Genomic DNA, 17,174 nt, shown 5'->3' with positions numbered 1-17,174 from the left:
AACGGTCATGGATCACGGAAAAACGGTCGTGTGCAGGAGGCCTTAGTCCGCATAGCTTACATATCCACTTTTCACCAACCACTACATATTCATTTCTATGAAATATCTGTTAGGTCAAAAGTGCCCTTTCCACCACTTAAAATGTTTGTACGGGGGTGCTCTTTCCGAAATATGGGACCTTCTTGTGGTTTTTCATTTCTGGAGACCTCAGTTTTTTTTTTTTATGTGACATGGCAGCTAAAATCCATGTCTGTTTATTAAAGCCTGCAATAATGTGCGCCAATACAGCAGGCTACGAGCACATATGGGGTGTTTGCAAAATGGGGAACATATACTGGGGTGCATTTTCTCCTTTAACCCCTTGTGAAAGTAAAAAAATTGGGGTCTGCTAGTAATTTTTACAAATGTGTGCTTTGAAATGCTTCTCTTAAGTAATTCTGCCTTCTGTGAGACACCTGTTTGCTAAAAAAAAAAGTACCATTTCCACCACTTAAAATGTTCGTACAGGGGTACTCTTTCTGAAATGGGGTCATTTTTGGGGGTTTTTCATTTCTGGGAACCTCAGGAATTTATTTAATGCGACATGGCACCTAAAATCCATATCTGCCAATTCAGGTCAGCAAAATCCATATTTAGCTGTTTGTATCTAGAGCCCTGCCATGTGCCCATAAATATTTTTTTAGCACATATGGGGTGTTGGCGTATTCGGGGGGAAATAGGGAACAAAATGTGGGGTGAATTTTGTCCTGTTACCCCTTGTGAAAGTGAAAAATGTGGATGTAAAGCTACTTTTTCTGAAATTTTTTTTTATTTTTTATTTTCACAGCCAATCGTTTCCTAATTTTGTGAAACGCCCAATGGGTCTAAGTGCCCACTACACACCTTGAAATATTCCTTGAGGGGTGTAGTTTCCGGAATGGGGTCACTTTCTGGGGGTTTCCACTCTAGGGCCACCTCAGGGTGTCTTCATATGCGACATAGCTCCCAATTACCATTCCAGCTAAATACGTTCTCCAAAAGCCATATGGTGCTCCTTCCACTCTGAAGCCTGCTGTGCGCCCATACATCAGTTTTTGAGCACACATGGGGTGTTTCTGTAAACTCCAGATTCAGGGTAATAGATTTTGAGCTTTGTTTGGCTCTTAACCCTTGATGTGTTGCAGAATAAATAGATTAAAATTTAAAATCTGCTAAAAAAAAGTGACATTTTGAAATTTCATTCCCATTTTCGTTTAATTCTCATGGGGCACCTAATGGGGTAAACAAACTTTGTAAAATCAGTTTTGAATACCTTGAGGGGTGTAGTTTCTAAAATGGGGTGATTTATAGGTGGTTTCTAATATGTAAGCTCCAGAAAGTGACTTCATAACTGAACTGGTCCTGAAAAAATTGGGGTTTGGAAATGTTCTTAAAAATGTGGTATTTTTTTATAAATAAAAATGACATTTTTTGACTCAAATTTACCAGTGTCATGAAGTACAATATGTGACGAATAAACAATCTCAGAATGGCCTGGATAAGTAAAAGCGTTTTAAAGTTATCACCACATAAAGTGACATGTCAGATTTGCAAAAAATCGCCTGGTCCTTAAGGTGAAAAATGGCAGGGTCCTGAAGGGGTTAAAAATGTCATTCACTTTGCTGACACTGCATGTGCTTCGGGTATTCCGCTGTGGAAAATCCACCGTGTATCCGCCACCAAACTGACCATAGTTAATAACTTATGCCTTGTTTCCACTGAGCGGATCGGTTCGGGTCGGTACGGTACGGTTCGCTATTTTGGGTGTTTCCACTATGAAAGCGATCCATTCAAGCGAACCGTACCGCACCATTCAGGGTCCTGCTTCAGATGTAGGGCCATAGAAAAATGGAACGGTTCGGTTAGGGCAGAGTTACTTGCGTCACACAATACATTCTCCTGATTGGCGGCCTGAATAACGTCAAACGTAAGCGCATCTTTGTTGTTTGTAGCATCGCGTTTTTCGTCGCACTAGTGTGACGTTAAGCTATGCATTTTTTTCTAAACCACGTATGGACCCGGCGGCCCGAGTTGCAGTGGAAACGCTCACCTAAATAGACCGGACCATTAAAAATCTTCCAAACTGTGCCGACCCGAACCGATCCTCTCAGTGGAAACGAGGCTTTAGTGTCCATTCACACGTCCGCAAAAGGGTCCGCACCCGTTCCGCAATTTTGCGGAACGGGTGCGGACCCATTAATTCTCTATGGGCCCGGACGTGAAGCGGAGAGCACACTATGTGCTCTCCGCTTCCGCTATGCGGAGTCCGGCCCCGAACTTCCGGTCCGCAGCTCCGCAAAAAGATAGAACATGTCCTAGCTGCGGACAAGAATAGGCATTTCTATAGCGGGTGCCGGCCGGGTGTGTTGCGGATCCGCAACACACCACGGACGTGTGAATGGACCCTAAATTGTGCTTCTAGAACAGGAGTCAGCAACCTTTGGCATGGCGGCTGCTGTGAAACTATAACTCTCAGCATGCACACTTGCTTGGCTGTTTTATTTTAACTCCCATAGAAGTGAAGGGAGGATTCTGGGAGTTGTAGTGCAGGAGGTTGCTGATCCCTGTTCTAGCAGGCAGCGCCCTGGTACAAGCTCCTTTTGTCAGCTATGCCTCTCATACATTTTCTTCAGGGAAGTTTCATTTCCTGACATTATTGAAGCTCTCCAGCTGTAAAGTCAGTCAGCAAGGCTAGAAGTTCCCAGCCCTGTGCCCCCGCGACCACACAAGGTCATGGTGGGACTACTGCTTCATCTATCCAGCTGCCTGCCACCATGAAGCAGAGCCGGGCAGCTGGGGGCAGGACAGGGAGCCGCCCAGGTCCTTGTTAGGGAATGTTTCATCAGTCTGCCCGGAGATGTGTCTAGAAAGATCCTAGAAGAGCTGCAGAGCTGCCAGCCATTCCCTGCTGCAGAGAGACAGTCACATGGCACAAGCCAAGATCCAAGCCAAGGCTAACGAGGGGCACAATGGGGGCAAGTTCTGCCGCTCTATGTCCATGGCAGTCCGGTCCAGTCACCTGGTGGAGGTTCTGGATGACCTGGAGATAAGGTAACGGGAGGTGTCATTGCTCTGTACTGTCCCTGTAGTCCTTGAGGTGTCCTCATCTGTTTCTCGGAAAGCTGGGTGACGCAGGGATTGTCTTCTGGATGGTAAATCTACCAGTTATCACATCAATAACAGCAGATGGATCTCTGTGTTCTGCTATCATGGAAAGTTCTGCTACTTTCTAGTGTATCTTAGTTCCTTATGACTGCTGGTCTCTGCTTGCAGTCAGTGAATGGGAATATGCTTGCTTACATCCATAAGCTATAAATCAGACCTATTCTGTCTCCTTACAGCTCTGATAAACAGGGTGAATTTCTTATTGAACCTATAGGGGTATACCCTCTCCTATCTCAATAACTGGGGGCCGCTTTGAATGGAGAGCATGTCACACTTTTATCTCAGTTGCACGTGGACGACCTACCCGTTCTTGGAATAACAGTGGGTCCTAGAGATGGGACCCTCACCTATTGGACCTTTATGGCATTTAATTAGGAAAACTGCCACAAATTCAGCAACAAAGCCATAAATAGGCCATGCTGTACCTCTAAACGATGGCTGTAAACACGTGCAGGTATTCCCGATAGTCTGGTAATTATCTTCTTTACCTAGTACTACACCTACAAAACACCAGGGGCCATTTATCAATTCTGACATTTTATATGTCAGTCTTTTTATGCCCCCTGGCCCGGCGTCCATTTCATTCCTCCCACCCTTCCTGTTCAGATGCCTAAGGGTACTTTCACACTGGCGTTTTGGCTTTCCGTTTGTGAGATCCGTTCAGGGCTCTCACAAGAGGTCCAAACAGATCAGTTTTCCCTAATGCATTCTGAATGGAAACGGATCCGCTCAGAATGCATCAGTTTGCCTCCATTCAGTGACTATTCCGCTCTGGAGGCAGCGTTTTGCTGTCCGCCTGACGAAGCAGAGCCAAACGGATCCATACTGGCACACAATGTAAGTCAATGGGGACGGATCCGTTTTCTCTGACACAATAGAAAACAGATCCGTTCCCCAATGACTTTCAATGCTGTTCAAGACGGATCAGTCATGGCTATAGAAGACATAATACATCCGGATCCGTTCATGACGGATGCATGCGGTTGTATTATTGTAACGGAAGCGTTTGCAGATCCATGACGGATCCGCAAAAAACGCTAGTGGGAAAGTAGCCTAATAGTAAAACACATCCGATCTGGACCCAAGCGGAAGAGCCTGTGTGAGTGCAGTGGAGATGGCGGCATCAGCGGTGCAACGGATGGGTAAGTATTAAATGGAACCTATCATCAACTTTGTGCTGCCCATACTAACGGCAGTATAAAGTACAGACAGGTGAGTTGATTTCAGCGGTCTGTCATTTAGAAGTTTAAAGTAAGGGGTTGCCGAGAACCAACATCACAATCATTGCAGACCGGGCCTGGAAAAGAGTCATGGCCACCTGAGAAGAGTCCTGGTTATCCATGAATTCCTGCTCTCCCTGCCCACCTGCTGATGATTAACAGGCTTCTACCTAGTTTTCTCCCTTTCTATCTAGGAGAGAACTGCCAATCATCAGCAGATGGGGGAGAGTGCAGGAGATTATGTATAACCATGACTCTTCTCAGGTAGATTTGACTCTATTCAAGGCCTGGGCTGCAATGATTATGAGGCTGGTTCTCAGCAACCACTAAGGCCTCATGCACACGACCGTTGTTGTGTTCCGTTCCGCAAAATGGGGTTTTGTTGTTCCGTGATCCGTTTCCGTTTTTGTTTCCGTGTGTCTTCCTTTATTTTTGGAGGACCACCAGACATAAAGGAATGTAAAAAAAAGTCTAAGACAGGTTTGCCATGCAAATGATAGGAAAAAAAACGGACGCGCAGACGCGGATGACAATCTTGTGTTCCTCCGCTTTGTTAGCGGTCCCATTCACTTGATTGGGTACGCAAACCGTTTTCCACGAAAATAATAGGACAGGTTATATTTTTTTGACGGACTGGAACCACGGATCACGGACGCGGATGGCAAACGGTGCATTAGCCTAGTTTTCAACGGACCCATTGAAAATCAATGGGTCCGCAGAAAATCACGAAAAACGGTGCAACGGACACGGAATAAAACAACGGTCGTGTGCATGAGGCCTTCCTTTTAGCTCATGAGTGACACACCGCTGAGATTGGCATTTCTGTCACTATTTTATATTGCCCTCAGTGAGGTCAGCATAAAGCTGATGACAGGTTCCCTTTAACCAAATTATTTCTCTTCCACAGGACAGAAGAAAGGACGAGTTTTGGAGAACCCCTTTAAGTGCATCCTCTCTGTGTGCCTAGAATTAAATATACATCAGCTCATACCTGGCTTAGATTTCAGTCACCATTTACTCCAGAAAACTGAGCTCTGCCCACACCATGCCCCCTTTTCTGAAAGTGGCAAGGGAGGAGTAAAAATTCCATTAGTGCCAACATTTGGCACAAAAAAGAGTTTTTATGCTGGTTTTCTGGCAAAGGGGTGATCCCCTAGTTGTTTATTTAGACATTGATACATGTCACACATACACATCCCACACCCACTACTTCTAAAAGACACTGGTGGGCACCGCCATCACATTCGAGGTGCAGAAAGCCACGCCAGCATTGCTCTCAAAATGACAGAACCCCGATCTACCCCTTCATAAGGGCTCATGCACACGACCGTTGTTGTTTTGCAGTCCGTTTTTTTTACGGATCCTTTGTTCCGTATCAGAGTTTTTTTCCTCTCTGATTTAAGTACTCTTCCATTCCGTTATTCCACAAAACATATCCGTATGGTTTCCGCATGCGATCCGTATTTTGCGGATCGGAAACAGTAACTTAATCACCAAACACATGAGCAATATGGGCTGGGCATAGCATTTCTACAGTATGGATCCGCAAAATACAGGTGACCTACGGATGTGTTCTGTGTGCGTTCCGTATTTTTTGCGGACCCATTGACTTGAATGGGGCCTCGGGCCATGATTTGTGGACAATAATAGGACATGCACTACTTTTTTGCGAAACGGAAGGCACACGGAGTACCTTCCGTTGTTTTTGAGGACCCATTGAAGTGAATGGTTCCGCATACAGTCCACAAAAATAACGGAAGTGGATAGAAAATACGTTCGTGTGCATGAGCCCTGAGTCATTGGAACCTGTCGGGCAGTGCTGGTATTCATGGCACGATCCTGCAGGGCATTGTGACTTATGTGTAGAAGGTTGGTATGTTATATACATGGAAGCACAGCTTTGATGTATGTGCCTATTGTATACACCCTAAGCACAGTTAACATGAGCGGCTGGTTTATGGCTCCTAAGCTCCTGTGCAGTATCAGAACAGATGGCCTCCGCCTTCACTAAACCGCTATCACACTAATAGTAAACCCATCTGGAGACGCAGCGTACAACCACTGTATTAATTACACCGAGAAGCAAATGGCTTGATCCTGTGTTACACAAGCGGCTTGTCCGTTCACTTTCACCGGCAATGAGGTGCGCCCATTGTTTGTCTTGCTTTCATATGATTTATTTGCTTCTCTTAATGCTATTCTATTTGTAGTTGTGCAGGTTTTACATTATTACACATAATACTATGTATTGTGTTTGTGTCCTGTGCCCGGTTATATGAGCTTTGTATGCTTTTTTAGGTCTTCAGCCTTTTTTTTTTTGCAATTACCATTAATAGTTTGGGTTGGTTTTATTCCATCTCATTAAAATTTTTTAGCTCTGCTGGCAGAACATTGGAATGCCAATATTCAGAAAAGAAACTGGGTTACATCTTCATTTTAGATGACCGCTAAATTTCATAAGCCACATGAGTTTGCAAAAAAACTCTCCTGAAAACCTGTTATTTGGCCAATTTCACACAGTCAGTATTTGTAAGCCAAAATCAGGAGCCACCTTGGACTGAGGTTCCTGGGGACCACCAGGGGAAATTATTCTAGAGGCCCAACCCCTATGTCATAAATATCATAAATAAAGTTTAATAGGTTTTAAATCGAAGAAATAGATAGACCCTACTGGCAAGTGATTGGCTCCGAAGGCAGCCAAATGTTTATTTTTCTCCTGGATCTTTGGGGCCCGTTATGATTTCAGAACCTGATCCAAGCACACAGTACGAATCCATGTTGCAGTCCACATTTCTGGATATTCTTCACTACAGTTGGTGCTTCTAGGGGGAATACCGTCTGTGATATGGAATGCATTGCACCAGGCACATGGCGGTTCAGGGGGGACCTATAGAATACTATCAGCTTGTATTTGCAGCTACTACATTAACCGATGTGCTGCACCTCCTGTAGATATAGAGTAGACCATCGACTATCTGGGTCACCCAACTTTTCTAGATTCCTGGCTAGTACTGTGCGGATTCTGGAATTTGGGAAAGCTGGATAACATATGGCTTAGTAGAAGATTGAATAACATGAGGAGAACTTTATTGGTGATTTGTACACGTTGTAATACCGTATATTTTTATAAGTGAGAAAAACAAAACACTTTAAAGGGATTCTGTCACCTCGTATAACACAAATTCAGATTTTAAACCGGTCATGCTCCACAGCTTACCTTGAATCGGCTGTGCTGTTTTTTATTGTAATCCGTCCAGCAGTTTTGCAGAAAAACGACTTTTATAAAACCCTGAAGGTGCCCAGAGGGGCGTTATGTTCCCCTTTGTGTGCCCAGTAACGCCCCTCTTACAGTGCCCAAAACGCCTTCCTCCAGAATCCCTAACCGCCCACAGCGTCTCATCCCTCTCCTCCCCCTCCCTGACGGCCGAGCGAAGTCTCGCGCAGACGCAGTACCCACTGAGGGCTGCGCCAGTGCGATTTGCTGGAGACTGAGGGCAGGAGCTTCATCGTCGTCACTGGGCATGCGCCGAGCCCAGTGATGTCCGATGCTCGCGCGAGACTTCGCTCGGCCGTCAGGGAGGGGAAGGAGAGGGATGAGACGCTGTGGGCGGTTAGGGATTATGGAGGAAGGCGTTTTGGGCACTGTAAGAGGGGCGTTACTGGGCACACAAAGGGGAACATAACGCCCCTCTGGGCACCTTCAGGGTTTTATAAAAGTCGTTTTTCGGCAAAACTGCTGGACGGATTACAATAAAAAACAGCACAGCCGATTAAAGGTAAACTGTGGAGCATGACTGTTTTAAAATCTGAATTTGTGTTATACGAGGTGACCGAATCCCTTTAAATCTAGTAAAACAGCAATAGTTAAATAAATGCATTTATCCATAATGGGGTTGTCTCACCTGAGACAATGGTTGCATATCACTAGGATATGCCCTCGTAGTCTGATAGGTCCAAGACATAAGTCCAAGTTCAACCAAGGAAATATCGAGAACGGAGTGGGCCAAAGTGGTGGCTGGAGGACTCCGGTCCGGCCACCACCAAGCGCTCTCCCCATAGAAGTGAATGGGAGCGTACTGCGCATGACCGGCCAACGCTAGCGCCTGGTTATCTTTGCTGGCTCCATAGAAATGAATGGAGGGCGAATGCGCAGTGCACGCTCTACCACTTTTGGGGCTCCATTTAGGAGATAGGTGTGGGACCCGCACCTATCAGACAATGGGGGCATATCCTAGCGATATGCCCCCATTGTCTTAGATGAGACAACCTCTTGAAGCAGCCAGCCCACATAACTTTTAGTCATGCCAAAAACAAATGTTGCCTTATTCTGCCATGGGCGAGGAGATTGTCAGTGTGACAGGAGCATACGTTATGAGTCCATGATGTTGTGACCTCACACATCTCTGTAAATGTAACAGCAATCTACGGTATGTGAGCTGATAATGATGTAATGAATGTATAGTATGTTTGCAGCACAGCAGTGCCAGGGGTTACTGCACCATATGGGGCCTCAGGAGATGTTTTTGGCACCTGTTGATCCCAAAATGTTCGGCATGTCCTATTTTTGTCAGTGTTTTGAGGATCCCAAAATAATCACAAAACTTGATTCCCAAAACATTGTGACCTGGGGCCTATATGTAAACTGGTTGTAACGGTGACTTTCCTTGGCGTGTGAATGTCTGACACGCTGGGACCAGGAACGCAGCAGGGGATCGTGAGGGTTATTTTTGTTTTTTACCACCCTTTTATTTTTATTCTTACTGAATACCTTTAATCTCTTAGAACAGCAATGGATCATCTAAGAAGTAAAGAAAAGTATTGTTAATAGAAGGCTGGGACAGAATCTCGGGATGGATGTTGTCCAGTTCAGTAAGGAGAACCATAAATGTCAGTCAGATTTCAGAGCACAGACGCCATCCTATAAGGCCTCTTTCACACGAGCGAGTTTTCCGCGCGGGTGCAATGCATGACGTGAACACATAGCACCCGCACTGAATCCTGACCCATTCATTTCAATGAATTTTCATGCATCAGTTCTGCGTTGCGTTAAAAAACGCAGCATGTTCTATATTCTGTGTTTTTCACACAGCCCTGGCCACATAGAAGTGAATGGGGCTTTAGTGAAAAATGCATTGCATCCGGAAGCAAGTGCGGATGCGACGCGTTTTTCACTGATGGTTGCTAAGAGATGTTGTTTGTAAACTTTCAGTTTTTTATCACGCGCGTGAAAAACGCATACAAACGCATTGGACTCGCGCGACTGAACAACTGAACGGAATAGCAGACAAAACTGATTGAACTTGCTTGCAAAATGGTGCGAGTTTCACTGAATGCTTCCGGACCTAATCCGTCACGCTCATGCGAAAGGGGCCTAAGGGTAAGGCCGCACAGAGTGGCCACTGAACCGCCCAAGAAACATATTAAGCAACATATTGCTGCAGCATTTAGTTGATTGTCAAAGGGTTGTCTCATCTCAGACATTTGTGGCATGTTGCTAGGATGTGCCACAATGTCAGATTGGTGTGTCACACCTCTGGGACCCACTCCTGTCTCCATAACAGGACACCCTGAAGTAAACAGAGAGCAGCCACACATAGAAATGAATGGAGAGCACGCTGCTGATATGTGGTGTGCGGTCCTTCAATTATCGGGCCCCGTTCTCTAGATAGGAGCAGGTCCCAAAGGTGGCAATATGCTATCAAAGTCTGAGGTGGCACAACTCCTTTAACAGTATCTTCACATGGCATGTGCCGCTGATTCAGCAACGGAAAACGGGCATTTTCCTGCTGCTGAATGCCCATTCAACACTCTATCAACAGTCTCCCATTGACTTTACTGTAAAAGACTGGACCACGTGCACACCTTGTAGAAATGGTAGAGGTTTTTTTTTTCAGTAGATGATTTGTAAAAATGAAGTGACATGTTACTTAGAAGCCGATTTGATTGTAGATTTCATAGAAGTCAATGGGGAAGAGAACCTCACTTGAAAAAAACTCACATAAAAACTCTTCTAATATGCTAGTAAAAACATCTCTAAATACTCCACCAAATGATAAATCTGACACCAAAAAGACCTATCTCAGCTACTGGTCTGCTACAGATTTTTCTGCTGTGGTTTTTAAAGGGCATCTGTCAGCAGATTTGTACATATAAAACTGTCTGTCCTGTTACATTTTGGCAGCTGAAGGCCTCTGTGTTGGTCCCATGTTCATATGTGCCCGTATTACTGAAAAAAATGATGTTTTAAAAAATGTGAATGAGCCTCTAGGAGCAACGGGTGCGTTGCCGTTACTCCAAGAGGATCTGCTTTCTTTATACCTGCTGCTCCCCCTGCACAGTGCAGGGGGCACAGCAATTGCAGAGAGGGCAGAGTCTCTAGGTGTAACGGCAACACCCCCATTGCTCTTAGAGGCTCATTTGCATATAATAAAACATTATTCTTCACAGCAATACGGGCACACATGAACATGGGACCAACACAGATGCCTTCAGCTGGCCAAGTGCACATGTAACAGGTCAGCCAGTTTTATATGTACAAATCTGCTGACAGATTCCCATTAAACATGTGAAAATACCCTCATGGTCACATACTGTTCCAGTAAAAAACTGCAATTTACGGCCCAATTATGCAGGTAACCTGCAGTTTTACCCATAAATCCATGTGGCCACTAACAATCCATTAAAAACTGTACTGACAGGTGGCAGATTTGCTGCAGAAATGTTTGTGACTGTCGCATTCATGTGAATGGATTTGCAGAAATCCATGTAAATGCTGCAGAAACAGTGTTGACATGCATGGAACTGACTTGTCAGCTGCAGAATTCTGCAGTGAATTTGCTGCGTGTGAACGGAGGCATTAGAGCAGGGGTGCACAACCCGCGGCCCGGGGGCCACATGCGGCCCTCGATACTATTCTGTGCGGCCCCCAACCATCTTGTAACAGACATGAATGTCTATGTCTTGTGGCTGCTCACATGGATCTTGCATGTATATCCCCATTAGATGGGAGTACTAGAAGTGTAACTAGACATTTGATATATACTGTATGTTCAATATGCCATAAATATAGTATTTCAGTGGGTAATACCCCTTTAAGTTTTATTTTCGGCCCCTGCAATTGGTTCAGGCTGACAATGTGGCCCCCAACCAGAAATGGTTGTGCACCCCGGCATTAGAGGGTTTAGTCTGTGGCTATGGTAGTCACACGTGTTAATGTGGAACGCCTGCATGGGAGACAGTGACTGTCACTTTCTGCATCTGGACCCGAAGTCTGTCTGTCTGTCCGGCAGAAATTATTTGAATTGTGAAAAGTGTTCATGTCCACATAGCTCAGCAGATACCTCATTCAGTAGACTTGGTTCTTCTTAATCTGAAAAGAAATTGATCACATCTTTAGAATGTTAGTATCATTTACCGCATGATGTCGGCTGTTATGTGTGACTTTCTACGATGTGGATGTCATTATATATGTTATCTGACCTTTTATATAGGCCAATTATCGGGAATGAGCATTTACAAATGCTCACCCTTAATAATCTGCCACATCATCCTATCATGCGGTGGAAGTTCCATTAGAAGCCTCCATTGCAGATTTCAGCAAAAAGAAGTAGATAATACCGCTGTGTGCAGTACAATTTTGTCCAGCAGAATGAGAGAAACCAGTAGACCCCATTACAGTCATGTATGCTGGACTAGCGCCTAAAAAAACAACAACCTAGCCACCTGACAGCACCCAGCTCCTCTTTCCCAACCCCATCTATTCACACAAATCTCCAGAGGGTTTTCTCTGCTTGTACCCTATATGTACAGTATATGTAATAGTTTTTTTTCTCTGTGGTTCACCTGGTGTGGAAAAACTTGAGTTTTTAGTGCCTTCAGACATTACTGTTTATTTGGAGCAGAGATGACAGATGTTTGAGGACAATAGGAAAATGTCATCCGCCTGCCAGCGTTCAGCCTCCGCTCCGCTCAGTGAGCGGACACCTGAACGCTGCTTGCAGCGTTCGGGTGTCCGCCTGGCCGTGCGGAGGCGAGCGGATCCGTCCAGACTTACAATGTAAGTCAATGGGGGCGGATCCGCTTGAAGATGACACCATATGGCTCAATCTTCAAGCGGATCCGTTCCCCATTGACTTTCAATGTAAAGTCTGAACGGATCCGCTCAGGCTACTTTCAGACTTAGAAAATTTTCTAAGTTTTAATGCAGACGCATCCGTTCTGAACGGATGCGAACGTCTGCATTATCGGAGCGGATCCGTCTGATGAAACATCAGACGGATCCGCTCCGAACGCAAGTGTGAAAGTAGCCTAAGCTGTACATAACAGGATAGACATAACTGATGAGAAGTAGGAAGAAAGGGGTGGAATGGGTCACCACAACGCCCATGATATATGGAAATACTATGTCATGCTATTGTCTCTACAGGTATTCTGCAGGTCAGAACATAAGACTTTCCAGGGCAGCATTGCCTGGAGCTGGCAGTGTTATTTGTGTCAGACAACTAGGCTTGTACAGTGAGGAACAGAAGTATTTGAACACCCTGCGATTTTGCAAGTTCTCCCACTTAGAAATCATGGAGGGGTCTGAAATTCACATTGTAGGTGCATTCCCACTCTGAGAGACAGTTTTTTTTTTTTAATTCAGGAAATCACATTCAACAGTCCCGAAAACTGACAGATGTAGAGGAGATCTATGTGGAGGAGTGGGCCCTGTTGCAGTGTGTGCAAACCTCGATCAAGAACTACAGGAAATGTTTGACCTCTGTAATTGCAAACAAAGGCTTCTGTACCAAATATTAAGGCCTCTTTCACACGACCGTTGTGTGCACCCGTGGCCGTTGTGCCGTTTTCCTTTTTTTTTCGCGGACCCCATGACTTTCAATGGGTCCGTGGAAAAAACGGAAAATGCACCGTTTTGCAGCCGCATCCGAGATCCGTGTTTCGTGGCCGTGAAAAAAATATGACCTGTCCTATTTTTTTCACGGCCAACGGTTCACGGACCCATTCAAGTCAATGGGTCCGTGAAAGAACACGGATGCACACAAGATTGGCATCCATGTCCGTGATCCGTGGCCGTAGGTTACTTTTTATACAGACGGATCCGAAGATCCGTCTGCATAAAAGCTTTTTCATAGCTGAGTTTTCACTTCGTGAAAACTCAGAACCGACAGTATATTCTAACACAGAAGCGTTCCCATGGTGATGGGGACGCTTCTAGTTAGAATACACTACAAACTGTGTACAAGACTGCCCCCTGCTGCCTGGCAGCACCCGATCTCTTACAGGGGGCCGTGATCAGCACAATTAACCCCTTCAGGTGCGGCACCTGAATGGGTTAATTGTACTATCATATCCCCCTGTAAGAGATCAGGGCTGCCAGGCAGCAGGGGGCAGACCCTCCCCCCCTCCCCAGTTTGAATATCATTGGTGGCCAGTGCGACCCCCCCCCCCCCTATTGTAATAATAGGTTGGTGGCCAGTGCGGCCCCCCCCTCCCTCTATTGTAATTATTCGTTGGTGGCACAGTGTGCGCCCCCCCCCCCTCCCTCCCTCTATTGTAATAATTCGTTGGTGGCACAGTGTGCGCCCCCCCCCCTCCCTCCCTCTATTGTAATAATTCGTTGGTGGCACAGTGTGCGCCCTCCATCGGCCCCCCCTCCCTCTATAGCATTAACAACATTGTTAGCCAGTGTGCGGCCTCCCATCTCCCCCCCCCCCCCCCCCCCCCCATCATTGGTGGCAGCGGAGTTCCGATCGGAGTCCCAGTTTAATCGCTGGGGCTCCGATCGGTAACCATGGCAACCAGGACGCTACTACAGTCCTGGTTGCCATGGTTACTTAGCAATAGTACAATAGTAGAAGATTCATACTTACCTGCTCCTGGCTGCTGCTGCGATGTTCGTGTCCGGCCGGGAGCTCCACCTACTGGTAAGTGACAGGGTCTGTGCGGCGCATTGCTAAATGAACTGTCACTTACCAGTAGGAGGAGCTCCCGGCCGGACACGAAAATCGCAGCTCCCAGGTAAGTATGAATCTTTTACTATTGTACTATTGCTAGTAACCCGCTGCCACCAATGATCGGGAGGGGGGGGGGGATGGGAGGCTGCACACTGGCCACCAATGTTGTTAATGCTATAGAGGGAGGGGGGGCCGATGGGGGGCGCACACTGTGCCACCAACGATTTATTACAATAGAGGGAGGAAGGGGGAGGGGGGGCGCACACTGTGCCACCAACGATTTATTACAATAGAGGGAGGAAGGGGGGGGGGGGGGCGCACACTGTGCCACCAACGATTTATTACAATAGAGGGAGGAAGGGGGGGGGGGGCGCACACTGTGCCACCAACGAATTATTACAATAGAGGGAGGAAGGGGGGGGCCGCACTGGCCACCAATGATATTCAAACTGGGGAGGGGGGGGGGGTCTGCCCCCTGCTGCCTGGCAGCCCTGATCTCTTACAGGGGGATATGATAGTACAATTAACCCCTTCAGGTGCGGCACCTGAGGGGTTAATCGTGCTGATCACGGCCCCCTGTAAGAGATCGGATACTGCTAGGCAGCAGGGGGCAGACATGTACACAGTTTGTAGTATATTCTAACTAGAAGCGTCCCCATCACCATGGGAACGCCTCTGTGTTAGAATATACTGTCGGAAATGAGGTTTCACGATCTAACTCATATCCGACAGTATATTCTAACATAGAGGCGTTCCCATGGTGATGGGGACGCTTCAAGTTAAAATATACCATCGGATTGGAGAAAACTCCGATCCGATGGTATAAAAGGGACTCCAGACTTTACATTGAAAGTCAATGGGGGACGGATACGTTTGAAATGGCACCATATTGTGTCAACGTCAAACGGATCCGTCCCCATTGACTTGCATTGTAATTCAGGACGGATCCGTTTGGCTCCGCACGGCCAGGCGGACACCAAAACGACTTTTTTTTCATGTCCGAGGATCCTCCAAAAATCAAGGAAGACCCACGGACGAAAAAACGGTCACGGATCACGGAAAAACGGGACCCCGTTTTGCGGACCGTGAAAATATACTGTCGTGTGCAATAAGCCTAACACTGATTTTCTCAGGTGTTTAAATACTTATGTTCAGCCGTGCAAGACAAATACATTCTTTAAAAATCATACAATGTGATTTTTTTATTCTGTCTCTCAGAGTGGGAATGCACCTACAATGTGAATTTCAGACCCCTCCATGATTTCTAAGTGGGAGAACATGCAAAATCGCAGGGTGTTCAAATACTTCTGTTCCTCACTGTACATAGAGGACAATGGCTGAAGGCAGCATGTTAGTCACTGAAGTAGCTGAAAGTACAGCTCCATCTCTGGCTTACATTAGCTATAGAGAGTGTTTCTGAACAAAAATATAGAATTTTTTGACATATTTTTATTATTTGCTGTTTTTAGTGCAGTCATGTTATTTGGAAACCACCAACAGGTAGGCATCTGCTGCTGACAAATCTTACTATGATTTTTTTCTTTCTGTTATAGCTTGGACTGTGGTGAGGAGATTAGGTGTCCTCATTGAAGGCCTTTTTACTGGCAGCATCTGTACCTGTAACTGTGTCTGATACTGCAGCTCAGCCCAAGCAGCTGTCACCACAAAATACAGTGCAATCTGAAAGCACCATGTTATAGAGCAGGAGGAGCTAAGCAAAATGATATATATTTTTGTGAACAGCTATTGGTACAGGAGGGAGGTATTATCAGTGATTAATAGCATTGCATGCATAACAGTGTGCATTACAGGGATAGCAGTCGGTCACTGACAAGGCCCCTTGTAGACGAGCATTTGTCACGCTGCGAGTCCGCAGCGCAGCTCCCGGCCTGACGATCCAGCACTGACGGGGTCACATAGCATTATATTGATTTATGATGCTGTGTAACTCTTACAGTTCTGGAATATATGGAATATATTAGAAGACACTGACATAATGCTGTCACTGTTATTCAATACATCCAGAGCTGTAAGGGTTACATATAGCATAATTTTAATATAATGCTATGTGACCTCGGCAGTGCTGGGAGGTCAGGACAGGAGCTGCACTGCGGACTCGCAGCGTGACAAACGCTCGCCTGGAAGGGGCCTAACGCCTCCTCCTTGTACCAATAGCTGTTAGAAAAAGCAAAGATATACTGATAAATGTATATGATTTACTGAATCTTTTCCCAGAAAAATATATATTAATCCGCCTAGCTTCTTCTGCTCTATAACATGGTGCATTCAGATTGCTTTGCATTTTATGGTGGCAGGTCCTTTTTAACCACCTCAGCCCTCCTAGCTTAAACACCCTTAATGACCAGGCCACTTTTTACACTTCTGCACTACACTACTTTCACCGTTTATTGCTCGGTCATGCAACTTACCACCCAAATGAATTTTACCTCCTTTTCTTCTCACTAATAGAGCTTTCATTTGGTGGTATTTCATTGCTGCTGACATTTTTACTTTTTTTGTTATTAATCGAAATTTAACGATTTTTTGGCAAAAAACTTACATTTTTCACTTTCAGTTGTAAAATTTTGAAAAAAAAACGACATCCGTATATAAATTGTTCTCTAAATTTATTGTTCTACATGTCTTTGATAAAAAAAAATGTTTGGGTAAAAAAAAAATGGTTTGGGTAAAAGTTATAGCGTTTACAAACTATGGTACAAAAATGTGAATTTCAACTTTTTGAAGCAGCTCTGACTTTCTGAGCACCTGTCATGTTTCCTGAGGTTCTACAATGCCCAGACAGTACAAACACCCC

At 45.5% G+C, this 17,174-nt stretch overlaps 1 protein-coding gene across 1 annotated transcript in view; it reads left to right on the top strand.

Moving 5' to 3' along the window:
- The first annotated feature begins 2,815 nt into the window (after window positions 1-2,815).
- BAG2 (BAG cochaperone 2) overlaps window positions 2,816-17,174 on the top strand; it is a 35,461-nt gene continuing 21,102 nt past the window's right edge. Inside the window, exon 1 of the mRNA XM_040426812.1 lies at window positions 2,816-3,069. Within this exon, the coding sequence (XP_040282746.1) occupies window positions 2,945-3,069 (125 nt within the window). The 5' untranslated portion in view covers window positions 2,816-2,944. The remainder of the gene's footprint in view (window positions 3,070-17,174) is intronic.

Source organism: Bufo bufo, chromosome 4, assembly GCF_905171765.1.
Source record: "Bufo bufo chromosome 4, aBufBuf1.1, whole genome shotgun sequence".
Taxonomy (NCBI): domain Eukaryota; kingdom Metazoa; phylum Chordata; class Amphibia; order Anura; family Bufonidae; genus Bufo; species Bufo bufo.
This window is presented reverse-complemented; position numbering and strand designations above follow the sequence as displayed.